This window comes from Carica papaya, chromosome 4 (genome assembly GCF_054855325.1).
Source record: "Carica papaya isolate Zhongbai chromosome 4, ASM5485532v1, whole genome shotgun sequence".
NCBI classification, from domain to species: domain Eukaryota; kingdom Viridiplantae; phylum Streptophyta; class Magnoliopsida; order Brassicales; family Caricaceae; genus Carica; species Carica papaya.
This window is the reverse complement of record NC_142312.1, coordinates 12,829,886-12,856,708: the sequence shown is the minus strand read 5'-3', so window position 1 is coordinate 12,856,708 and position 26,823 is coordinate 12,829,886. Positions and strand designations below refer to the sequence as shown.

Sequence of the window (26,823 nt, the reverse complement as noted above, 5' to 3'; positions counted from 1 at the left end):
TAGTAAAGGTTGGGGGTTTGATCTTATAATAAGCGACTAAATTTTGAGATTTAATATTCGTGCCAAAAGGAGTGGAGATAGAGGATTCGGTAGAGGAAGTTACCTTTGTTGCTGCTGGTGGTGGTAACAGTGAATTTAGAGGAGATATGAGAAATAATAGGCTTGTACTTGTACAATGATATATAAAATGGTGTAACAGTATTTCACTTACCTTTGTTATTATAGGGTTAGTGTTGTTGGAACTATGTTATCAATTTTAATGCTTAAACTTTTGTTCTTGAATCAACAAATGTTGAAAATGTTGTTTTTGTTTCTTAGTGAGCATGCTTTTTTGTCATATTTTATCTTTGGTTATGTGATATCCTAGATACTAATTAAGACAAATAAGTGTTAGATACAAATTTAGAATAACAAATGCATGATAAAATTTTATGCAGTGCAACAATTAATACAAATCTCTTACAAATATATATATGAGTTCCAATTACATACATATAACTGAGGCCTGAAGTGGCTACAAAATACAAACAAATGCCACTTCTTTCACTATGCTATTAGACTCATCAGCGTGCGGAAACAATCATGCACTCAAATTTTGTGGATCCACGGGATCCTCATAGATTTCTAAGGGTAGGTCAGCCTGCAATTCCTCATTTTCTTCATCATCTGGAGGGAATGAAAAGAGTAAAAGTTCCGTATGCTCAGTAAGAAAAATAATATTAAAATAATATCGTAAGATTTTAAAGGTGAATTATTTTAATTTAAAAGCTTACTATTTGGCTACATCGTAAATCGATCTTATATTATGAAAATAATTTATTTATTAAGAGAACAGTACATTAATATGAACAAATCAAGCATACATCATGCCAAATAATAGAAAAAATCAAATAAATCATGAAATGTTCAAATTTTCGACTCACACTTAGTGAAGTCGTTACAACTTCCATCTCTGAAGGTGGATATAGATTTTCAACTATTCAAGTAGAATGACTAGATCAGATACAGATACGACAATTTACTCATGCCCATTTTCGGCTGGCCAAACCATGGTATGATCTATGACCACGACCGTACCAATTATAGTGGCAATATCAAATATCTATAGTCATGATAATACTTAGCCAAGGGTGATCCCTAACAGATATTCACATTACTATTCTCGTCAGAGGGTACACCGTTATCTACTGGGAGTGGTCCTCTTATGTCTTTAAAGATCAGATGGAGGAGGGAAAAATAGATAACCCTCATAGATAAAAAGCCTAACGAGACACTTAATACAATATGCATGTCAATACGGATATATATTTCGAACCATTCAGACTTCATTCAACTTTTTTATTTATTTTTCTTTTTATTCTTTATTTTTACCAGACAATAATTCTGACTTTATATTATATTTTATTGCATGTAAGTCATCAAGTGTCTATAATTCACATAACATACTTGAAAACAAGAACAATTCGACTTATCTGAACTATAAATACAAAGGCATACAAGCAGACAAAATTACAATCGTCATGTTTAATAATTTTTTTTATCTAAAAATATCCCTTAAGACGTCGAAAGAAATACAAAATTTCTTACTGAAACCTTGATGTTTTCTCATTCACTGTTTTTTTTCTTTTCCTCCTTATTTCATTAAATTTCTCTCTCTCTCTCATTTTTTTCTCTTTAAGTTTAGAAAAATGGAAGAATGGAAGTGTGGGGAAAAATGGGGTGGGAAGGCCTATTTATAGAATTTTACAATCGTCAGATTTGCGCCAAGTGGAAAAATTCAATGAAGAGAGAGGAGAAAACGATGTTCAACACGAAAAAAGAGGGAGGAGGGCCTCCTCCACTGGCAGCGGCGAGCTGCCCGATGGGACGACGGCGGTCGCCTGAGGCAATGACGGTGCACTGCCTGAGGCCGCAACACCTCGGTCGGCGTGTTGCAGGCTAGCAAGCAAAAGCACAGGCCTCCTACCGCGTATGTAGGCCCCAGGCGTGCAGGGCCTCTCCGCGCAGGCTTGCAGCATGGATGGCGCGCGCACAGTGTGCGGTGCCTGTCTGCATGCGAGGTGACGCATGGACGGCCGCCCTGCGCGCGACAAGGTGCGCACAGGACCATTCCCTACTCTGTGCATGCGGAGGGGATGTGTGGGTTGTACGCATGTCCTGTGTATGCCTGCGTGCGGATGGGACGTGTGCACTGTGTGCTTCCTCGCAGGATTTCTTCCTATTTTGCATTTTTTTTCGATTTTTCCCATATTGTAAAATTAAATTAGATAAAGTTAAATAAAAATTAAATAATTAAAATAAAAATTAAATAAAATTAAATAGAAGCAAAATAATTAAAAATTAACTAGATTTACGAATTACGATAAATGATATGTAGTGTAATTTAAATGAGTTTAATGCGTCAAAAGGGTAGAACAATTAGGGTTTTTTAAATTAATTAGGCACAACGATAGGCAAGGTGTTACATCCTCTCCACTTTAAAAAAATTTGGTCCCCAAATTTGTCTCAAATAGGTTCGGATACTTCTTTCTCATCTCGCTCTCCAACTCCCACATGGCTTCCTCCGGGGTATGGTGCTACCATCGCACATTCACCATAAGAATTGTCTTGTTATGCAAGACCTTATCGGTCCACCCAAGAATCTCAATGGGAACCTCTTCATAAGTCATGTCGGCTTGTACCTGCACCTCATCGCGAGGAATAATATAAGAAAGATCAGGGTGGTATCTCTTACGCATCGAGACGTGAAAGACATCATGTAACCCGTAAATTCTCAGGATAGAGTGAGGCAGTATGTAACAGGTCCAATATGCTCGATGATCTTAAAAGGTCCCACATAATAAGGGCTAAACTTCCTTCTCTTTTTGAACTGCATCTTTCCTGTATAAGAGAAAACCTTGTGGAAGACCTGATCTCCCACGAAAAAGTCCAAGGGTCGCCTACGATTGTCAGCGTAACTCTTCTGACGGCTCTGGGCAGTGGCCAAGTTCTTGCAGATGATTGCAACCTTCTCAATGGTCTCCTAAATTAAGTCTGGTCCTAAATGACGCTGGTTTCTGACTTCACTCCAATAAGTAGGAGAATGGATAAGCCTTTCATACAGTACTTTATACAGAGCCATGTCAATGTTAGAATGATAATTGTTATTATAAGTAAATTCACAAAGGAGAAGATATTCATACTAGTTATCACTGAAGTCGAGGACGCAAGCACGCAATATGTATTTCAATATTTGGATCGTACGTTCCGACTTACCATCCATTTGAGGATGATAAACAGTACTAGAATACAACCCAGACCCTAGAGCTTCCTAGAAGCTGTCAAACCGAGGATCGCGGTCGGACACAATGGATGAGGGAACACCATGAACTCAAACAATCTCATCAATATATAGGCGGACTAATTTGTTAATAGAGTCAGTAATGTTGATGGGCAGAAAAAGGATAGTTTTAGTCAGTTTGTCCACGATGACCTAGATAGTGTTTTGACCAGATCAGGTCCTAGGTAATCCTATAACAAAATCTATAGTTACATGCTCTAATTTCCATTAAGGAATTGGAAGACGTTGTAACAAACCATCGGGTCTCTGATATTCTACCTTAATCTGTTGATAAGTATGGCATCAGGAGATGTAGTCAACTATATCCCTCTTTATTCCTATCCACCAGTACTGACGCTTCAAGTCCCGGTATATTTTAGTACTTCTAGGATGGATTGATAGTTTTGAAGCGTGGGTGGTCTTGAGAACATCCGCCCTTACAGTAACGGCGATCCAAATTTAGTTCCAGAATCTGAACAATTCATCATCTGAAATCCTAAAATTAGGATATTTGTCAGAAGTGAACGTATATAGATTCTTGGTGAGTTCTGGGTCTGTGGATTAAGTCTCCTAGATTTTCATAAAGAGATCCGACAAGACTTGGATCTGGGCAAGATAAGTGCCTTTACCATAATAGTTAAGCCGAAGAGACTGCATAACGTCTATTAATTTCCAATTGGAGGCCATGGTTTGAGTTAACACAGTAGACTCCTTTCGACTCAGTGCATCAGTAACCATATTTCCTCTCTTGGGGTGATAAACAATTTTATAGTCATAGTCCTTCAGAAGATCCATCCAGCGTCTCTGTCTCATGTTTAACTCCTTATGCGAAAAGATATACTTTAAACTCTTATGGTCAGTATAAATTTCAAAGGTATGACCATATAGGTAATGACGCCATATCTTCAGGGCAAAAATAGTGGCTGCTAGCTTCAGTTTGTGGGTAGGGTAGTTCTGCTCATGAGATTTCAATTATCGAGACCCATAAATGACTACTCTACCATGCTACATTAAGATACACTCCAAGCTAATATGAGATGCATCACAGTAGATCTGAAATCTTTCCATATTGTCAGAGAGGATCAACACAGGAGCAGAGGTGAGATGATGCTTCAATTTCATGAAACTTTCACTAAACTTATAATTCCAGATGAATGATATCCATTTTCGGGTAAGTCGAGTCAGTGAGGTGGCAATTTTAGCGAATCCATCAATGAAAACCGGCCAAGCCAAGGAAACTACGTACCTCGATCACATTGGTGGGCAGATTCCAGTTGAGTACCATTTCCACCTTGGACGGGTCTACGAAAACTCCTTCACTCAAAATTACTTGTTCGAGAAAGGAAACTCGATCCAACCAAAAAGAGCATTTGCTCAGTTTAACGTACAGTTGATTCCGACAAAGAGTCTCCAACACTTCAGTTAGGTGCATTGTATGTTCTTCAAGGCTCTTAGAATACACTAGGATGTCATCAATAAAAATGATGATGTATTGATCTAGTGCATGCCAAAAAACTCTGTTCATTAGGTCTATGAAGGCTGAGGGGCATTGGTTAATCAGAATGGCATTACCTTAAACTCGTACAAACCGTACCTGTATTGGAAGACGATCTTCAGAATGTCTTCTTCTTTGACTCTCAACTAGTGGTATCCCGTCCTGAGATCGATCTTAGAGAAAATCATGACTTTTTGTAATTGAGCAAATAGGTCATTGATATGAGGTAAGGGGTATTTGCTTTTAACAGTCGCTTAGTTGAGTTCTTGGTAATCCACACAGAGTATGATGGAACCATCATTTTTCTTCACGAACAACAGCATAGTGCTCCAAAGAGAATGGCTAGGGCGAATAAACTTTCGAATAATAAGGTCAGAAAGCTAATGTTCCAGCTCTGTTAGCTCAGCACGACTCATACGATAGACAAGCTTCGAGATTGGCTAGGTTTCGGGTAGTAATTTAATTAAACCAGGAAGTTCGATGGGAAAAACATTCGGAAAGTTACAAAGAATTGGAATGGCACACACAACAAGATCAACACCTATATTCCTGTTCATTCAATGGTTAGAAAAAATAATAACAAAAATGTTATTACTTTTCGGAGACCATAAAGTTATAATTTTACTTTTATAATCGATTATACTTCTATACTTTTCTAACCAGTCTATTCCTAATATCATATCAAATCCTACAAAATTTAACAGTATCAGATTTACAAATACCTCTATTCCTAAAGCTTTTATCTTACAGTTTTTATATATATATATAATGAGCCTTTAGCAGTCCTCTAGAGAGAATTTCTACCATTAATGTGTCTACCAAAAGTTCTGGTCTAAAATTAAGATTACAAGCAAATGTACATAACATAAAAGAGTGAGTAGCACCTATATCTATTAGAGCCTTGGTAGAAGTGTCATGAATAGAAAACATACCTTGAATAAGAACAGAAGTAGGAAGAGCATCGGGTTCATCCAAGTGGTACATACGATCTTATGCTATAGGCCAGATGGCGTCCTTTGGTCATTGGGGGCAATTCTTTATAAGGTGTTAGGTGTTTTTGCACCGATAACATACATTATTGATACATCAACAAGGTAGGTCCCCATGCAAGCGACCACAATGCTAACAGGGTTGGTAAGGTCGAGTAGGTTGAATTGTAGGTGGAGGCAAAATAGGGGGAAGGGTAACTCTAGTTCGTTTATTAGTGTAGCTATTATCTGGGTCAGGTAATCTCCTCATAAGCTGCTGGAGTTGTTGTTGGGTACGTACTCGGGCAATGCATTAGTGTTTGGCCGAGATGAGATCTGCAGCGAACTGGGCATGTTCAAACACCTCCACATATGAGCTGGGTCTCTGCATTGCGACTCGATCATAGATGTCAGCACGAAGGCCCTTAAGAAACTTCCTAGCTTTTCGGCTCTTAGGGGTGACCATTAGAGGGACAAACCTAAATAGTTGAACAAAACAGACTGCATATTGGGCAACCGTCAGACTCCTTTAATGGAGGTCCTGAAATTCCTCCTCATCCTTTTTTCGGACAGAGGTAGGAAAAAAATTATAAAAAAATACATCTATGAAAACTTCCCAGGTGGTAGGGGTAGGCATGACTTCCTTTTTAAGTTGCCACCAGTGTTCTGTTTTGCCTTTTAACATGAAGGTTGCAATAAAAACTTTATGTTTCTCGATCAGGTCTAGGATAGAGAAGAGTTTCTCTATCTGTAGGATCCAGGCTTCGGTTACTAAGGAATTGGGTCCACCTTTAAAGTGTAAGGGGTTAAGTTTTCTAAACTTTACTATGTTGTGGGAAATGGATCTCTCAGTATTTCAGAATTTGGGGGCAAGAGGTGGACAAGGGCTGACTTGATTTTGTCATACTGCTATAGTTAATCGTTGGATAGTTCGGAAGAGTTCGACAAATTCAGCTATAGTCGGGTGATCTAGGGCTTCGAGTCACTGAGTATGCTCTACAGATGGTCTTCCTCACGTCATTCCTACAAAAGAAAAGAAGACACGAGTTGGTGGTCTAGTTTTGAAAAGAGGACTTATTTTTTCCAATTACTCTAAATGACTTTTTCTACTTAAGACCTCAGTGTAAGGGATTTGATCCGCAATTATTCTGCTCTGATACCATCTGTGATATCCCAGATGCTAATTAAGGCAAATGAGTGTCAAATACAGATTCAGAATAACGAGTGCATGATAAAATTTTATGCAACAGAACAATTAATACAAATTCATTATAAATATATATATGAGTTCCAATTACATACATATAACTGAGGCCTGAAGTGGCTACAAAATATAAAAAAAAAATACAAAAGAATACCACTTCTTTGACCATGCTATTGGACTGATCAAAGTGTGGAAACAATCATGCACTCAAATTTTGTAGATCCACAGGATCCTCATAGATTTCCAAGGGTTGGTCAGCTGGTGGTTCCTTATTTTTTTTCTCATTTGGGAGGGATGGAAAAAATGAGTTTCATATGCTCGGTAAGAAAAATAGTATTAAATTAACATCGTAAGGTTTTAAAGGTGAATTATTTTAACTTAAAAGCTTACCATTTGGCCACCTCGTAGACTGATCTTACATTATGAAAATAATTTATTTATTAAGAAAATAATATATTAATATGAATAAACCTAGTATACGTAATGTCAGATAATAAAAAAAATTAAATAAATTATGAAATTCTCATATTTTCGTATCATGCTTCATGAAGTCGTTATAACCTTCATCTCTAAAAGTACATACAGATTTCTAACTACTCAAATAGAATGACCAGATCAGATACAGATACGACAATTTACTCAGGCCTATTTCTATCTGGTCAAACCATGGTACGGTCTACGACCACGGCCGTACCAACCATAGTGGCCCTATAAGATATCTACATTCATGAAGTACTTAGCAAAGAGTGACCCCTAATAGATATTCGCGTTATTACTTTCGTCAGAGGGTACACCGTCATCTACTAGGAGCGATCCTCTTATGTCTTTTCACAAAGGCATACAAACAGACAAAATCACAATCGTCATGTTTAATAATTTTATTTTATCTAAAGATATCCCCTAAGATGTCGAAAGAAATATTAAATTCCTTTACCGTTCCTTTTTTTTTCCTCCTTCTCTCACTAGATTATTCTCTTTCTCCTTTTTTTTCTCTATAAGTCTAGAAAAATGGAAGAATGGAAGTGTGGGGAAGAATGAGGTGGGAAGGCCTATTTATAGAATTTTGAAATCATCAGATTTGCACCAAGTGGCGAAATCTAGTGAAGCTACGTGCCTCCTGAGGCGACGACAGTGTATTGGCCGAGGTGGCAGTGCCCTGGCTGGTGCGTTGAGGCCCCAGGGGCGCAGGGCCTATCTGCGCAAGCCCTCTTCGTGGACGGTGCGCGCACAGTGTGCTGCTCTCACGCGAGGTGACGCACGAAGGAGATGTGTGCACTGTGCACAAGTCCCGTTCGTGTGTATGTGCGGATAGGACGTGCGTGATGTGCGCACAGCTTGCAGCCGCTGTGCGTGTGTGCGTGGCATCTACGCGGGAAACTCTGCTTCCTGGCGGGATTTCTTTTCGTTTCGCCCTTTTTCTGATTTTTTTTAATTTTCTAAAATTAAATTAAATAAAGTTAAATGTAAATTAAATAATAAAAATAAAAATTAAATAAAATTAAATAGAAGCAAAATAATTAAAAAATTAACTATATTTACGAATTACGATAAATAATACGTACTATAATTTAAATGAATTTAATGCGGTCAAATGCCCGAACAATTAGGATTTTCCAAATTAATTAAGTACAATGATAGGCGAAGTATTACAGGTTAGATGATAGATAAGCTTTTAAATTTTAAGCTAGTATTGTATAGAATAAATAGGAGTCTAAACTTATAATACTTGTGTTGGCATATGGCTTTTTGAGCAGATGGTTGTGTAGGACTCTCTACCTTGTTTATGCTTTGATGTTTTGTTGCAGAGTATTAGCAAGAATTCTCATATTGACGAATATTAAGTCTTTTGTTTTGGTTTTTTTAAAAGGTTGAATTTGATATGATAGTGGAGATTCTATATGCATTTCCTTTTGTAAGTGTTTACAAGTCTTAGATTTAAATTTTCATGGTTATTTCACTATGTTCCTAGATAATTGAAGCTTCTCCAACCTCTTGAGGAAGTTGAAATCGATAATTTGGTAAAGCAACAACATCATTCGTGTTTTGATTCCAGGAACTGGTTCTCATATAACTTCGTGGTTAAGAATATATGCTTCTGCTCTCTCCACTAGGTATATTTAATCTCGGACTCACATATTTCATTTGCTTTTTCCTATTACTTATTTAGTAGTTTTTGGAGGCTATCATTAAACTACTTTATCTTAGGACTCTTTTTAGTCCTTTATTCTTATTATCTACTGATAAATTCTTATCACAACATATCTTTTTTGATGATTTACTTTATTCTTGGTTGACCATATCATATTTATATTATTGGATTTCTCTTAATCATGGTTTAGGTTTCTATTCAGTTAATATGGTAAATATTGTAATAGAAGTATTGAATATAGTGATTGTCATATCTGGATACACATATATTCAAAGTTTATTCCTTAATTCTATCTTGAAGATATATTGGATGTAATTCTAAGCTTGCCCACTAGCCATCATGTCAGTAATTAATCACTTCATGAGTTTATTCATTGCTACATATCCTTGTTTCTCAGTTCTTACTATCTCAATATGAAAGTAGTGGGTCCTGCCTGCAACTTGTTCCCCTTTAGTTTGTGTCCTCTTCTTCACAATTATAATCTGTTTATATGCTATGCACTTTTTTTTCTTCTACTAAATCATATTATTATTTATGTCTAGATAACCCAAGCTCCCTGTTTTTTTTTCTTTTTTAACAAAGAGGCTAATGAAGAGTTTAGTTAAAAATCCATTGAAAATTTTGATAAGAATGTCATATTGAGATGTTAGGAAGAATAAAAAGTGTATGTTTATGTTAAATTTTTGTAAGAACCCGGAACCAATTAAAATGGCAAGGAACTTTGGGTATTTTCTAAAGGATCTGAAATCCAGCAAAATAGCATAGTAATTTTCTGTTGACACTATTTGATGGTTGCCAATTTTAACCACTATGGAATGAGATGTTAAAATAATTCTATGATTGATCTAATTGCATTTCAACCTTGTCACTTGATAGTGAGAGAAGGAAATCCGGATAAATACCAATACCTATTACGGGTAAAAGAATAGAGATCGAAACAAATAACTCTCGCGGCCCAGAATCAAAAAAAGAAAAGTTTTGGGCATTAATTAGCTTGTACCCATAGAACATTTGGCGTGACATAGATAATGAATAAATAGGAGTTAATATCATTCCAATTGCAATTACAAAAGTAATTAGTATTTTTGCCATTAAAAAATATTTCTGACTGGTAATTATTAAAAAAAAAACTATCAATTCTGCAACAAACCCACTCATGTCCGGTAATGGAAGGGAAGTCATCGATAAGATACTGAACATTGTGAATATTTTTGGCATTGAGATAGCCATTCCACCCATTTCGTCGAGATAAACAAGTCGGAACTTTGACAATGAATTGACTATAATTTATTTAAGAGAGATTGTTCTTGAAAAAAGAATAGATTTACAGATAAAAAAAGAGCAATCACCATAAGAGTGTTAACGATGAGTTTTGTTCCTATATCCATTTTGCTTGCAGAAGATCATCATCTTTCAAGACGTTGTTTGCGTGGTACTTGCGAGTAAAGAGAAAACAATAATATATATATATATATACATATCTGAATCTGCTGCTTATCATGGTTAACTTTCCTAGAAAAGTAGCTTCTGGTTATGGAACAAGTTATAATCATTGGAACTATTTCCAACAAAGAGAAAAAGTACATATTTTCTTGTGTTTGCAAGTACTCCAGATCAAACCCTTTTTTGTTCTTTAATAATTAGTTATGTAGTTTATGTTCTTTAATAATTAGTTATTAGTGATTCATCTACACTACTCTCTGTAGCGTTTCAAATAATAGCATTATCTATTTGTTGGTGATGTAGGTTAACCTATCACCCACTATATGACATAAAGTGAGTGATTATTAACTTTCAATTAGCAGAGCACGAACATTGACTATTAACTTTCATTTTTGTTTAAATTTCGCGAAGACTTTTAAGTGCCAAAATACACAAGAACAAGGACTTGAAACGATTTTCTTATTATTGTGGGTATTTTTGCTCATTACAGATCTGGTAACAGCAAATAACAGGGTCTATCATCATATATTTTGACATTCCAGAATAGACAATGTTTCTACAGAATAATCCTTAGAATCACAGCTTATACAACATTTTCAATCAATCCAAACCAAATTATGACAAAAACATCATACAAGCTACACTTATTCTTTGCATGAATTGCTCATAATAAATCATAGTTTCTGGCGGTTCTTTTCAGTAGCTCCTTGCATGAATTGCTCATAATAGATCACAGTTTCTGATAGTTCTGATGTTAGATTATGTTGAAACACTGAGTGACTTACCAATAGTATGGTAGCGACCATACACTAAACAACTGCGTTTCAAATAATAGCATTATTTATTTGTTGGTGATGTAGGTTAACTTATCACCCACTGTATGACATAGAGTGGGTGACTATTAACTTTCAGTTAGCGGAGCACGAACATTGACTATTAACTTTCATTTTTATCTAAATTTCGCGAAGACTTTTAAGTGCCAAAATACACAAGAGTAAGGACTTGGAACGATTTTCCTATTATTGTAAGTATTTTTGCTAATTACAGATATGATTAACAGCAAATAATAGGGTCTATCATCATATATTTTGACATTCCAAAATAGACAATGTTTGTACAGAATAATCCTCAGAATCACAGCTTATACAACATTTTCAATCAATCCAAACCAAATTATGACAAAAACATCATACAAGCTGCACTTATTCCTTGCATGAATTGCTCATAATAAATCATAGTTTCTGACAGTTCTTACTAATAGCTCTTTGCATGAATTGCTCATAATAGATCACAGTTTCTGACAGTTCTGATGTCAGATTATGTTGAAACACTGAGTGACTTACCAATAACATGGTAGCGACCATACACTAAACAACCCCGTTTCAAATAATAGCATTATCTATTTGTTGGTGATGTAGGTTAACCTATCACCCACTGTATGACATATAATGGGTGACTATTAACTTTCAGTTAGCGGAGCACGAACATTGACTATTAACTTTCATTTTTGTCTAAATTTTGCGAAGACTTTTAAGTGCCAAAATATACGAGCAAGGACTTGGAACGATTTTCCTATTATTGTGGATATTTTTGCTCATTACAGATCTGATTAATAGCAAATAATAGGGTCTATCATCATATATTTTGACATTCCAGAATAGACAATGTTTGTACAGAATAATCCTCAGAATCACAGCTTATACAACATTTTCAATCAATCCAAACCAAATTATGACAAAAACATCATACAACCTACACTTATTCCTTGCATGAATTGCTCATAATAAATCATAGTTTCTGATAGTTCTTATCAGTAGCTCTTTGCATGAATTGCTCATAATAGATCACAGTTTCTGACAGTTCTGATGTCAGATTATGTTGAAACACTGAGTGACTTACCAATAACATGGTAGCGACCATACACTAAACAACCCCGTTTCAAATAATAGCATTATCTATTTGTTGGTGATGTAGGTTAACCTATCACCCACTGTATGACATATCATGGGTGACTATTAACTTTCAGTTAGCGGAGACGAACATTGACTATTAACTTTCATTTTTATCTAAATTTTGCGAAGACTTTTAAGTGCCAAAATACACGAGCAAGGACTTGGAACGATTTTTCTATTATTGTGGATATTTTTGCTCATTACAGATCTGATTAACAGCAAATAATAGGGTCTATCATCATATATTTTGACATTCCAAAATAGACAATGTACAGAATAATCCTCAGAACACAGCTTATACAACATTTTCAATCAATCCAAACCAAATTATGACAAAAACATAATACAAGCTACACTTATTCCTTGCATGAATTGCTCATAATAAATCATAGTTTCTGGCGGTTCTTTTCAGTAGCTCCTTGCATGAATTGCTCATAATAGATCACAGTTTCTGACAGTTCTGATGTCAGATTATGTTGAAACACTGAGTGACTTACCAATAGCATGGTAGCGACCATACACTAAATAACCGCGTTTCAAATAATAGCATTATATATTTGTTGGTGATGTAGGTTAACCTATCACCCACTGTATGACATATAATGGGTGACTATTAATTTTTAGTTTAGCGGAGCACGAGCATTGACTATTAACTTTTATTTTTATTTAAATTTCGCGAAGATTTTTAAGTGCCAAAATACACAAGAACAAGAACTTGAAACGATTTTTCCATTATTGTGAGTATTTTTACTCATTATAGATCTGATTAACAGCAAATAATAGGGTCTATAATCATATATTTGACAATCCAGAATAGACAATGTTTGTCTAGAATAATCCTCAGAATCACAGCTTATACAACATTTTCAATCAATCTAAACCAAATTATGACAAAAGCATCATTCAAGCTGCACTTATTCCTTGCATGAATTGCTCATAATAAATCATAGTTTCTGACAGTTCTTACCAGTAGCTCTTTGCATGAATTACTCATAATAGATCACAGTTTCTGACAATTCTGATGTCAGATTATGTTGAAACACTGAGTGACTTACCAATACCATGGTAGCGGCCATACACTAAACAACCGCGTTTCAAATAATAGCATTATATATTTGTTGGTGATGTAGGTTAACCTATCACCCACTGTGTGACATATAATGGGTGACTATTAATTTTTAGTTTAGCGGAGCACGAACATTGACTATTAACTTTTATTTTTATCTAAATTTCGCGAAGATTTTTAAGTGCCAAAATACACAAGAGCAAAGACTTGAAACGATTTTCCCATTATTGTGAGTATTTTTACTCATTACAGATCTGATTAACAGCAAATAATCGGGTCTATCATCATATATTTGACAATCCAGAATAGACAATGTTTGTCTAGAATAATCCTCAGAATCACAGCTTATACAACATTTTCAATCAATCTAAACCAAATTATGACAAAAGCATCATTCAAGCTGCACTTATTCCTTGCATGAATTGCTCATAATAAATCATAGTTTCTGACAGTTCTTACCAGTAGCTCCTTATATGAATTGCTCATAATAGATTATAGTTTCTGACAGTTTTGATGTCAGATTATGTTGAAATACTGAGTGACTTACCAATAGCATGGTAGCGACTATACACTAAACAACCAACAGGTAGGTTGCTTGGTCACCAAACTTCCGAACTGTCAAACAAGAAAATTTCAACACATTTATGCATTCTACTTCAACATTCACCAGATGAAATAGTTTCCAAACTGTATAAAATTACGTTGGTAACATCATTTCAAATCATGATTGATTGGTGGAGGAAATTTTCAGGTGCCAATTTCTGAACCAATAACCTTTGCACAGCATATATCAATCCCTTAGGTTATTTTTAATCCCATATCTGAGCTTACAAGCTATAATAGCACAATCACTGATGCAATTGGGTGAACCAATCTAACCTCTATCATCCAATGTATGGTGTCAAAGTTGGTGCATGTGCATATGTTTTCTCAATCGCAAAATTGGGTGTAAAAGCTGACAAATTTGGTTCATCATAAAAGAAACGGTTGTAATCAATCCCCAATTTCCAGACCAAAGTGTTCCTTCAGAACATATTTAGAGGTTCTTCCAAATCCCTTGGTCACTTCTTCCATTTCTTTGAGTTTCTTGACCTCGCATTTTATCTGTTCAGATCTCTTCGACAAAGCACTCAGTAAGTCATCTGCTTCAGCAGTTGATCTATGGTGTGACAATTCAGCCTTCTCTTGCTCAAGTTGCTGATACAGATTATTAAGGTAATTCTGCTGAGAAAAAAGTCTTTCCTCTGCAATTTTATATTCAGTCTCCTGTGACTGTTTTAGTTCTTGAAGAACATGATAAACTTCATCCTCAAGTTTCTGTGCTTCATTCTGATAATTGACAGGTATAAGAAAAATTGATGGTAAGTCCAGACAGCCTTGGTGGTTTGCTTCCAGTGTAGTCTCTCCATCATGAGCACCTGTTAATGGACCAAAAAGAAGAAATCAAATGATGATAAATCAATCTAGAGGAAGAGAGATGAGGGATTACATGCATGATGCAGAGCCTGCTCCGCATGAGAGCTAGAAAATGTTTGAGGGAAAAAATAGTAAAAAGAGAAAAAATCCTTGAGGTCTCATTTGGTTCAGTTCTATTCAATTCCTAATTACTTCCCAATCTTAATTGTCATGTTAATTTTGATTATACTTAGTTTCAACATCAATTTTTGCATTCGAGTTACCTCATCATTCCACCTTGAATTCTCAAGGCAGGAATTCAATTTCCATGTTGAAAGCTAACTCAATTGTAAATAATATTAAGATTATGAATATAGAATTAGAAGTCGGATAAAAATTGAGTGAAAGTTGAACAAAATTTGATGCAAGAGACAAAACAAGAAATACACAAGATACTGTATTCTATCAGCATCTGGGCTATCACCTGACATTAAATTTGTTTCACCATCCTACTTCAGAGATTACAATCCATGAAGACAAAAATAACATATCAGTTGTAGAAAACACACATCTCTAACTCAAGAGCACCCCTGAATTCTAACACATGGAACTAATGTGTGGTTAGTTGTCAACCAATGAACTGTTAAACGAGTGATCAAGTTAAGTTGTTGCCAAGTGAAGAAAGAGAGAGCAAACTCTAAATATCTATTGTTTCTACCTATTGTCTCAAGGTATAGACTCTTTTCACCACAGATACTTGAAGGTAAATATCTTAATCTTCCAAAAACACTATCCATGACAAGCTGTGTCCACCTTAGGAAAAAGCCTCGTCAATATCAGAAAACTTTTTGGTATTTATATGGATTACATTACTGTCGGAAAGCAGTTACTATGCACCATTGTTATGTTGGTGATATCTAGTGTCCTTGCTAGCCTAATTACCACATGCAAGAAAAACATAAATCTTCCTTACAACTCCACCAAAATACCAAACTCATAGGCTAATCTCAGGTATGACTTTTAGTTTTATGATCTCAAGGAGACATCACTGATTATCTCATTAGTGTAGCTAGTTTATTGATTTGATATCCTCTCCTCATAGAGCACAAGCATTTGCACAAAGATTATGTCCCTTCATACAACAGTACAGGCACATCAAAGGAATTTACCAACTGGAACCAGGTTCATCATGATAGTTCCAGTGCTCAACTGTATCGGACAGAAGAACACATGCATTTGCATAAAAGATTATTTTCCTTACTGGAACACCCAAAAGATACATGTGCACGTCATCACTGAGTGTATGTGTGCAGCTCACAAACACAAGGTACTTTCAAATTACTATGTCATCATACAACATTTGCACCAAAAAGAAAGTGTTTAATAAATAAAAATTTTATTGATCCTGTAAATATGAAAGAAAATTACCTGTGCAAGGAGCTGAGTTACTCTCATCTATTTTCCAGATATCTTCTAGAGATGTTTCAGATTTAAGCTGATTTAAATATCAAATGATAATTAATAATAGGTATAGGAATCATTGGGAAGATATAGAGAAAGTTTGTTTAAGTATGAAAACAAGTATAGTGGCTTTACCTTTATGATGGCCAACTCAATGCAGTTCAGCAACTCCTTTGCACGGCTTTTCTGTGAATTACGTAAGACACAAAAACAAACATTCAAGACCTTCTCAACATCATCCCTAGAATTAATTGATTCACATATTTCTAGAAGCTCTGCAACACGCAGGACCAGATCTGTCCGTGAATCACAACGCCGGCAATAGTACTCAGCATCCAATCCAATGCTTCCTCCAACTGTTCCAGCCATGTAAGATCTAAGAGCACAGTTCACATGAGCAACATGCCCACATATGTAACCTTCACCAGCCATTGCCTCACATTTGAGGTAGCTATATCCTCCATGCTTCAAGTTTATGGTCTTGCAACAGAGAATACAACAGCACTCACGGCAAAAATGAGGTTCACTGCAGCAAATGTCACAAGGCATGAGAGTTGAAAGTGGATTTTCTTTGTCTGTCAACAAACTAGTACATGCCCTATTTCCAGCTTTACAGGCCACACCAATAGACTGGGAATCAGACGTTGAAAGTTCTTCTATCTCCTCAGAAGGTATTGTAAATAGGGTCTGCTCCACTGCATTGCCTATTAGAAAGCAACATTGAGAAAACAAAATATTCAATTACTTAATGAAACAAGCATGAATAACATCAACATATTCTATACACGAATTTTTATTTTATGGGAAACATCACATAGTAGGAGCTAATAAACAATGGAGCTCTAAATAGTAATCTAAGAGCATTTTATAGAAACCCCTTGAATACAGAGCATACAAAAAAGGAAGTTCAAGTCTTTCCAAATGAAAGCATGTTCATCAGGTTAATTTTAGTAGATAAGTCGTCTTAATTAGGTTGAAGTTTATTTGGTCTACTTTGCTCATAGATGATAAATAGTAACAAATTGATTGAAAAAACCCACGAAATAGAAGCATTTGTCACCACAACATCATTTTTTGATCAAACTTATCAAAGACAGAATAATTTTTCACAAAAAAATAAGTAAATAAAAGATATATCTACTCATATAGAAACAAATTAAAGCTAATGCACATTTGAAATTTTGAAAATAAAACTAGTATTAGTTAGAGTTTATTAAACCTGACCATTTGTTAGTTTTAGCTGTTTTGAGGGGATCTTCCAACTGAATGAAGCAAAAAATGCCTCAACATCCACATCAGGAAATGCTGCGCGAATATATCTTTCAACGGAAAGCTTGCTTGCAAAAATATATTTTCTACCCAATTGATTGTCCAAACGGGAAAGAGGCTTTGGAAGATACAGATACCTATCCAAGAAATAGCCATTACTGGCAACCCTTTTCCCCACCTTCCAGCGCCAGATATCTCCAGGTCGAGGAAAATTTACTGGAGCATATGGTAAACCTTCACCAGACTCCTCAGGCAATACTGGCCTAAGAGAAAGACCATTATGCCTTAAAATAGATGTGCCTCCATTGCTTTCATCACAATTATCAATATCCATATTTTCCATTTTCTGCTAATAAGTTGCTGGGACTGGCAAGCTGCAATTAGTTATGTTTCAATATCATTAGTAGCTAAGATTAAACTTTCAAAACACTAAAACTATAGTGTTGTACTCTAGAACTGAACCTTAACCATACCAAGAGGACTTCCTTTATTTTTTTGAAAGAAAAGTGTAGAATATATATTGATATGAGGCGTCAAGGGGTCGCCGCCCATGTACAAAAGATTTACAAGTTAATAAGAATATCTACAACTGACCCTAAATCTTCAAAATTGTTAATGTTATGTTCCAATACAGTGGAACCAAAAAAGTGTAGCCATTTGCTCACAATGTTGCCAAATGTTTCTTCCTTTCCTTCAAAGACTATTGTTTCTCTCTTTCCAGATAACCTAGAAAATTGTGAGCGGAATGAGTCTCAATTTCTTGTTTCTCCACACCAGATCCCAAGCAAATAATTCTTCTAGAACAGATCCGGCCATTACCCAGCTAATGTCAAGTAGACTATATACCATAGTCCACAGCTTGTGAGTGATAGGGCACCAAAGCAAAAGGTGGTTACTAGTTTCACCATTGTTTTTGCATAGATAACATCTATTCAAAAGGTAAAAGCCTCTTTTCATAAGGTTGTCAGCGGTCAAAATGCGTTCCTTGGAAGCTTCCCAAGTGAGGAAGGAAATTTTGGTGGGAGCATTTGCCCTCCAGATCATTTTGGCAGGAAAAGAATTTGCCACAATTCTGTTATGTCCCGCAAGATAATTATAATATGATTTGACGCTGAAGGAGCCTTTGTTTTCCAACTTCCAGATCAACCTATCATTAGTGTTGCTGAGCTGAATGGTGTTCAATACTGCCAGCAAATTCTCATATTCCACTATTTCTCAATCTTTTGGATTCCTATTGACCACAACGTGCCAACCAATGCCATTATTTTTGTCAAAAGCTTCCTCAGTTGTCATCTGTTTATCCTTAGCGAGGGCAAAAATAAGAGGAAACCTGATTAACAGATTATAATCTCCACACCAGAAATCAGACCAGAACTTGACTTTGTTGCCTTTTCCCACATTTCATCTAGAACACTCAAGAACAGAATGAGTAGTGTTAGAGATTCCCTTCCACAAGCTCATGCCAAACTTACTTCTAGTCAACAACATCTGATCCTGTCTTCCTTTCAGATTCCACTTGCAATCCACCACTTTTTTCCATAAACTGTTAGTGTCATTCCAGTATCTCCAAGCCCACTTACCATGCAAAGCCTTATTCAGAATTTTTAGGGACCTCAGACTAAGACCCCCGGATTTGATGGGACTCTTGACCTCCTCCCAATTTACAAGATGAAACTTCTTTTTGCTATCCTCATCCCCACAAAGGAAATTACATTGAATTCTTTCAAGTCTTTTAGACACTTTTCCCGGAATAGTAAGGGATGAAAGGTAATAAGTTGGGAGGTTGGATAATGTACTCTTGATAAGGGTCAATCTCCCACCTTTAGACAGATAATTTCTCTTCCATGAAGTAAGACTTTTTTCAAAGTGATCAATAACCGGTTCCCAACAGTTGCCATCCTTATGCTTCGCCCCAAGAGGCATACCAAGGTATTTAATAGGTAGATTTGCCATTTTGCATTCCAGAACCCTGGCCAGGTCATCCGCCTTGCCGTCATGCCCAATCCCAACCAATTCAGACTTGCTTAAGTTGATTCGTAAACTCGAAACAGCTTGGAAGCAAAGAAGAATACATCTTAAATGTAGGAGTACGCTAACTTCCGGTTGACAAAAGATGAGTATCATCAGCGAAGAATAAATGGGTAATCTCCATTTTCTTTTCGTTGCCCACCGAGATTCCTTTGATGAGATTTGAGTTCTTAGCTTGTTCAATGAGCTTATTTAATGAAAAGTAATGGGGAAAGGGGGTCACCTTGTCTTAAGCCTTTAGATGCATTAAGGAATGTAGACGGGCCACCATTTATCATAACTGCAAAACTTGTTGTGGTGATGCAAGTTTTGATCCATTTTCTCCATTTCTTACTGAAACCAAACTTGTCAAGAATGTAATCAACAAAATTCCAGCAGACATTATCAAAGACTTTCTTCATATCCAATTTACATAACATTCCTCTCTTCTTAGTTCTGGACAGCTCATCGACGACTTCATTAGCTATCATTATGGCATTGGTGATTTGCCTACCTTCAACGAAAGTGTGTTGACTTTCCCCAATGATTGAATTTAGGACCTTGGAAAGTCTTCTGGCCAAAACCTTAGATAAAGGTTTATAAACACAGCCCACAAGGCTTATGGGTCAAAAATCAGAAAAACAGTTGACACCTTCCTTTTTGGGGATAAGAACAAGAGAAGTTGATAGTTCTAACAAAGGATCCATGCTTATGGAAGTCATTGAAGAAATTTAGAATATCATCTTTTATCACATATCAGAAATCTTGTAGGAATTTAAAATTGAAACCGTCAGGTCCTGGTGCTTTATCACCATCGCAATCTTTTAGGCAGTAAGTAATTTCATCTTCAGAAAATTCAGCCTCAAGAAGTAATCGGTCAGACTCTTCAATTTTATTGAATTGAATGTTGTCAATTAAGGGTCTTTTTACAAACTTTTCTTGGTACAATTGACTGAAATGATTTTTTGCAGCCTCCCTCATAGCCACATTGCCGCTGATCTGATTACCATTAACAGTGATTTTCTCCACATAATTGGTCATTCTTCTGTGACTAGCCAAACTGTGAAAGTACTTTGTATTCTTATCCCCATCTTTGATCCATTTTTCCTTAACTTTTTGCTTCCAAGAAATTCCTTCCATGTGCAATCTGTTGGCTAGTTCCAATCTCAAATTATTTCTTTTTTCATTGAGATCTGCAGTCAGCATAGACTTACTCTCAAAACTGTCTAAAGTATCCATCTCCTGCATCAATTCATTAATTCTGTTTTCTTCCTTCTTACCCACATCTTTAGTCCATTTCTTGATCTCTTGCTTAAGTCTGAAAAGTTTCCTAAATAGTCTGAAGCTTGCTGTACCATCCTCCACCGGTTCATTCCAAACATCATTGACCATGATTTTGAAGCTATCAATTTTGAGCCATTTATTATCCAAACAAAATGGTATAGGTCCCCCATTGAATCCCATCAGAAGATAAACATATTGGAAAATGGTCAGAGATAGGGCGAGTGAGTACCTTTTGGTTAATGCCCGGAAGAGACAAGAGTATATCAGTGGAGACCAAAAATCTATCAGTTCTGCAGTACGAAAGCTGGTCCCTTTGATTACTCCAAGTTCATCGACCCCCCTTAAGTGGTAGATCCTCCAGACCAAGTTTGTCTATATTTTCTTTAACATTTTGAACAATGGAAGTAGAAAAATATTCGCCAGATCTCTCTTCACGCTTCAGGACCATGTTAAAGTCCCCACCAACCACATCTTTAGCACCCAGCTGTTCTGGCATTGAATCAATTCCTTCCAAAGATTTTCTCTGTCATGGGCATTACCACGACAGTATATTCCAGAGAAAAACCATTTTTCATTATTGGTTTTGTTAACAAATAGACATGATAAAGAAGACTCACCACAGATATATAGTCAATGCAATCAACAAGGTCTTTTTTCCAGCAAATGATAATACCACCAGCAGTACTGTTAGCTGGAAGGAACAGCCAATCAACATCCAGAAGATTCCACACGCTCTTGACGGTTTTGTCGTCGACAGAGGCCAGTTTGGTTTCTTGAATGCAAATTAAGTCTGGTTTCCACCGATTCATGCATCCTTTGATGATATTTCTTTTTTTTTTTTTGGATCAATTAGGCCCCTAACATTCCATGATTTTATTTTCCTGATCATTTGGATACCTCTTTCACCTCCCCACTGCTGCTTGCCTTTTTGCTTCTCCCTTCATAATTAATAGAAATTTATAGTCTTTTCAATTCCCGCACTCTCCCCTAGGTCGATTTTTTCTTTCCTTTACCGACAGCCTCATCACCTTTCTTTTTTTCAGGTGCTCTTTTTTCCAGTTCGGCAAATAATGCCATCGCTTGTTCCTTGTGACCATCAAAAGTGACCCCCAACAGTTTGCTCACCTGCATGATATTGTGTCTAACCCACAAGGAGTAGAATTGTTCACTGCACCTTTCAGTCATATCAATAGGTCATGGGCTCCTGAGTCACGTTATATGAGATGGGATACACTGGTTCTTGCACTAAGACTATCTCCGGCCCTGTCTGTAAAGGAAGACGAGGAGTTGGAGGACACTCACCTCTAGGATTGCTCGCTTTATCAGGTTCTTCAGATACTGGAGAAAGAGGAGAGATGTTGCAATTTGTTTCAGAAATAACACTTGCTGCAGAAAGCGTCTCCACATCAGCCATTAGGGTTATTTCCTTCAACTCCTCGAAAGACACATTGTCGGGCTCACTGTGCTCAGAATTTATCTTGTTGTCAGCATTTGTACCCAGCCTTACCGGGTCACATTGGGTCATGGGCTTCTGCTTGGGCCTACATACGCATTTAACTTTTTGGACTATTACCCTTGGTTTTTTGAAAAGCCTCCTTGCTTCATTGCTAGACCCAATATGGTCTATCCCTTTGCCTTTGTCAGCCCAAGGGATTTTGGGATTCTCCCCAGCATCTTTAATCCCTGGATATAACTGATTGACCGGGTTTGGTGGGGTACCGGTCTGATCCAAGTGTGTCCTCTGGTTTGGGGGATGAACCGAGTGCCCGCAAAACCCCTTTCCCTTTTGAAATTCAAACTTGTTGTTTCTGGTTTCCGGGTTCGATAGCATTCTTCACCCGATATGTGCTAACTGTGTTCGATTGCATCACTTCGGCAAAAGTTCTCGTTTTCCATGGGGATAACTCAACTCTAACTTCTTGGTGGCAGCACAGACAACGGGACAAAGAGGAAAGCATAGGGAAAATGTTTGGAGTATCATTAGCAGAGCGAGTCCTTAAAAGGGTTTACGATGGGGACCTCTGCGAGTTCAAAGATAGATTTCATAATCCGCCACCATCCCCCAACTTCGATTCCCTCCGGGATGAAATTTCTTCTATGTCTCTTACCCCACATTTCCGACATAACCAGAAAACGTCCTCTTTTGTTCCAACCGAGAGCTAAACTCAGTGAATGGTATCTTCCATTCCGACATTTTCCCCACATTCAGCCACCTTTATTCCAATAGAAATCACTTAAGATCTCAATAAGCCAACGAACTTCATTTTTGTCTAGTAAAATCGAGATTCTAAAGTCATGACCATTTTTGCTAATCTTTAGACTGTTCATTTTCTTACTGACCCAAGCAATGTCGAACGATTTACTGTCTATGAGAATAAATTTTTTGTTTTTGTTGTCCGACATGACTGCTAGGGCATCTGGTTCAGCCATGTGGACCGACCACCTCCGGGAAGTTTCTCGACGCTCCTCTCAAGTGGTAGAGTAAGCGTGCGTGGAGAGGCTAGTGAGAAAGGATTAGGGCAGAGTCTGTTTTCCAGATGAGAAAGGGTTAGGGCACAAAGAGAGGGAGAGAGAGGGAGGAGAAAGAAAGAAATTTATCTCCGTCCCTCAAAATGCTACTCCATGATGCTCCCTATATCGTCCCGAGTCATGTATTCCATTCAACTCCTTAGGAAGTGGCGAGAAAAATGATTTTCCACACTGCAACCTGGATCAAGTCAAACACTCCCTATACATGGCAATTTTGAATGGATGGTTACTTGAGTTCCTTAGGAAAGATGATTGACGTCACCATCCATATCACCTTCTTGGTTACAAATAACTTGAGTTTGAAGCACTGCTCATAAGTCTTAAGGAATAAGGATCCAACCTCCTTTTTCCAAGGAGGACTTCCTTTATATAATTGTTGATCTTATTACACATCACGTTACCAACCTAAACAGCTCTTGTTTCTGCAAAACAAGAAGAGGGCATCTATAAAAGAAAAGAAAAGTACTTCTACTTAAACACAGACCTAAATAGTCCCATGCCACTTTCAAGTCAAAGGGTCTAAAACATATCATATGAATGGTTTAACCGTAAAAGCTTGAGGCTTTGCAAATCCATTGTATCTACAGCATAATGCAATTAATTAAATAAATTTTAAAAGCTAAGGAGGAAGATAAATTTTACTATTCTACTTCACTTGAGAAGGCACATTGTAGGACTTTTTGTAGTTTCCAAATTACAAAACTCAAAGTCAACTCAGTTTAACCACACACACAGTCATTGGCTTGGTCATCAATAACCAACTATAATCAAGACTAACAATGACAAAACTTCACATTCTCTCTGACAAACATTTGTGTCTTTTACCCAACCCAAAAAAAGACTCGTTATAGTTTCAAAATCATAATGCTATTAAACAAATAATTAGAAATACGCTAAGTTAGGGAGGAAATCCTAATATAAAGACAATTATCTTTGAAAATGTATCCACCTAGATTAAACGTACATTAGGTTTAAAATATCCCTCCTCAACAATCTAAGAAGTCATTAGTTTCAAGCAAATTGCAGTAATAACAATGTAAATAAAGCGAATGGTAAAACATCTGGCAAAACTAAATGAACTCATAAAACCTCAACTTACCTGAAACCACAGCAACAAGGGTTTCAAGTCACACGTAATGACATCTTTGATATGTGAAAAGCACAAAAAGACACATAAGAAAATTGTTTGAACGTGGCGAGAAAACAACATTTCATCAAGGGAAAATTCAAAATCATTGCACAAAGACAAAGAGAGATATAGAGAGAGAGAGAGAGCCAACTCTAAGGATCAGAGAAGAGACGAAGATGAAATTAAGAATTCCAAGATAGGGAGAAGACAACGGTATTGGCGAACTGAATAATTTTTGTTTTTTTTTTTTTTGTAAGAGTGATGAACAGCTAAGTCGTGAGGAAGTTGACAAACTCTAAATCTATAAAATGACGGTTTTGCCCTCCTGAGAAACTATCCTGTGGAGGAAACTATATAGTCATCCATCATAAGATTCATATCATCATTCAATAATAACAATTTTAATTTGCACATTATATACGTATATATAATTAGAAAAAAAGGAAATTATGAAAAATATCATATACTTGTAATGTCTTATATTGTATTTTAGACTTTAAATTTTACTTTTTTGTATTTTTTGAATATTTTAGTTACACCGAACGAACATGATGCAGACAAAAATTTAATGAAACTATTTAAAGAGTAACAATAGAATTTTTTTAAAGATATTTAAAAGGGTAAGCTCTAAAAAATTCTATCAAAAGCATACAATATAATATATATTTATATTGTTGTAGGATTTTCTTACTTGATAATTTGATTAAATATATATATCACAAAAACTCGTATGTATAATAAGCGCAAAAGATATTATGTATAATTTTTTTCATTAATATTTTTCTTATTTTAGAGTGGATTAGTAATATCTTATTTAGTATGTATTAGTGGTAAAGATATTATACTTAATTATTACACTTACTTCCAAAAGAAAATCATACGTCTATCATAAAACGACAACTTTCCCTCGACCTCCCGATATGACCAAAGTAATAGGCTCAAGAGATTGGTTAGATGTAGAAATATTGATTTTTGCATAGATACAAAATGTTTTGAGTCTTAAGATAGTCCAACTTATACAATTATGTTATGACATTATCGATTTGGATATCTAAATTTTGTATATCTTCAAAAATAAAAAAAAATAAAAATTTATTGTGAAATATGTAAATTTTAATAACATACTATATATCTCACATTGTCTTAGAAAGCCTCTAAATCACTTGTACATGGTGATGTTTGGGGGTCATATAGAATCAAGAATGAAATTGGTAATCTCTCCCCTATGACAAATGATAATAATGATCTTCCACCAGTTCTACCGGGTTCTAGAGGAGATGGCTTGCCATGCTCCTGTGGATTGACCAAACCCGGGGGATATATGGAGTTGGAGGGTAGGAAAGAGGATCAGTTCTAGTGGCTTCTTTCAGGATAGATTCTTATTCTTCCAAAAGGTCTTCAAAAGGCCAATTATCCAAGACAATTTGCTAGCAAACCATCATTTCTTCGATATGTGAAAGATATAAATATATTTTGTTCTATGTACACCGGCAATCTAAATCCTCAATATTTGCATTCAAAAAAGCATCAAATCAAAAGCAAAGAGAAGGAACTTGATACATAAACCTCCACTCCATCGGAGAGGCGATTTGCTGCAACGCCGCACGAAGAACCCGAGCCGATCACCTACAAAATCAGAGAAACAGAGTATTGATGTTTTTGGAGTAGGACGGCCGAAGATGGAAGAAGAAGAAGGAAGTCACTGATATGCTTCCACGTGATGTCCAAGCCGACGAGACCTGCAAAACAAACAAAATGTAGAGATCCTAGGGCTCCTGGTGTCGGCGCTTAAAGAAGAAAACTGGAGAAGAATCAAGCCGGGTTTTCTTGCGAAGAAGGGGTATACTTCTTCTGGTGCAGCAACAGCCAAAACGCACCGTTTATTGAAACGCGGACGCGGGCTGAGGGAAACGGGCTGGATGCACGCAGCCCGTTTCCCATGGGCCTGTTAACAATATGTTCAAACAGAATTCCCTACTGCAGATGTTATGCCTTCTTTGAATCTTTCAGTTGGAAGGTCCAGGATTGTTGCAATCTGTCACTAATACTTTATTTTGATAAATTTTAGTAATAATTAATTAATATATAATAATGACAGTAATTAAATAATAAATTTTTTTATATTTAGATGATTGTATATTAATATATGTTAA

At 36.2% G+C, this 26,823-nt stretch overlaps 2 protein-coding genes across 4 annotated transcripts; both read right to left on the bottom strand.

Moving 5' to 3' along the window:
• Positions 1-14,293: 14,293 nt before the first annotated feature.
• LOC110810311 (CDPK adapter, putative (DUF1423)) lies at positions 14,294-26,514 on the bottom strand. Of its 3 annotated transcripts, XM_088217871.1 has the most exons (6): positions 26,410-26,514; positions 26,237-26,296; positions 17,677-18,095; positions 16,588-17,156; positions 16,420-16,486; positions 14,294-15,014 (listed from the first exon to the last, which is right to left on the bottom strand). In XM_088217871.1, exons 3-6 carry the CDS (start codon positions 18,062-18,064, stop codon positions 14,590-14,592), a joined length of 1,449 nt encoding a protein of 482 aa, XP_088073997.1. In that variant the 5' UTR covers positions 18,065-18,095; positions 26,237-26,296; positions 26,410-26,514; the 3' UTR covers positions 14,294-14,589. The 3 variants fall into 3 exon arrangements, with proteins under 3 accessions (XP_088073997.1, XP_088073996.1, XP_088073995.1); XM_088217870.1 differs by having other exon boundaries at positions 26,231-26,514; XM_088217869.1 differs by having other exon boundaries at positions 26,237-26,514.
• Positions 18,937-21,120, bottom strand: LOC148266281 (uncharacterized). The gene is made up of 4 exons (XM_088219069.1): positions 20,517-21,120; positions 19,973-20,242; positions 19,194-19,772; positions 18,937-19,109 (listed from the first exon to the last, which is right to left on the bottom strand). Exons 1-4 carry the CDS (start codon positions 21,118-21,120, stop codon positions 18,937-18,939), a joined length of 1,626 nt encoding a protein of 541 aa, XP_088075195.1.
• Positions 26,515-26,823: the final 309 nt, after the last annotated feature.

Coding starts and splice junctions, on each gene's coding strand:
- LOC110810311 (XM_088217870.1), bottom strand. CDS start 18,064: ATGGAAAATATGGATATTGATAATTGTGATGAAAGCAATGGAGGCACA. Junction 17,157..17,676: donor ACAGCTAAAACTAACAAATG/GTCAGGTTTAAT, acceptor GCTTTCTAATAG/GCAATGCAGTGGAGCAGACC. Junction 15,015..16,419: donor TAACTCAGCTCCTTGCACAG/GTAATTTTCTTT, acceptor GTCCATTAACAG/GTGCTCATGATGGAGAGACT.
- LOC148266281 (XM_088219069.1), bottom strand. CDS start 21,120: ATGGTCAATGATGTTTGGAATGAACCGGTGGAGGATGGTACAGCAAGC. Junction 19,773..19,972: donor ATCTAAAGGCTTAAGACAAG/GTGACCCCCTTT, acceptor TTTGCTTCCAAG/CTGTTTCGAGTTTACGAATC. Junction 19,110..19,193: donor TCAGATGTTGTTGACTAGAA/GTAAGTTTGGCA, acceptor ATGTGGGAAAAG/GCAACAAAGTCAAGTTCTGG.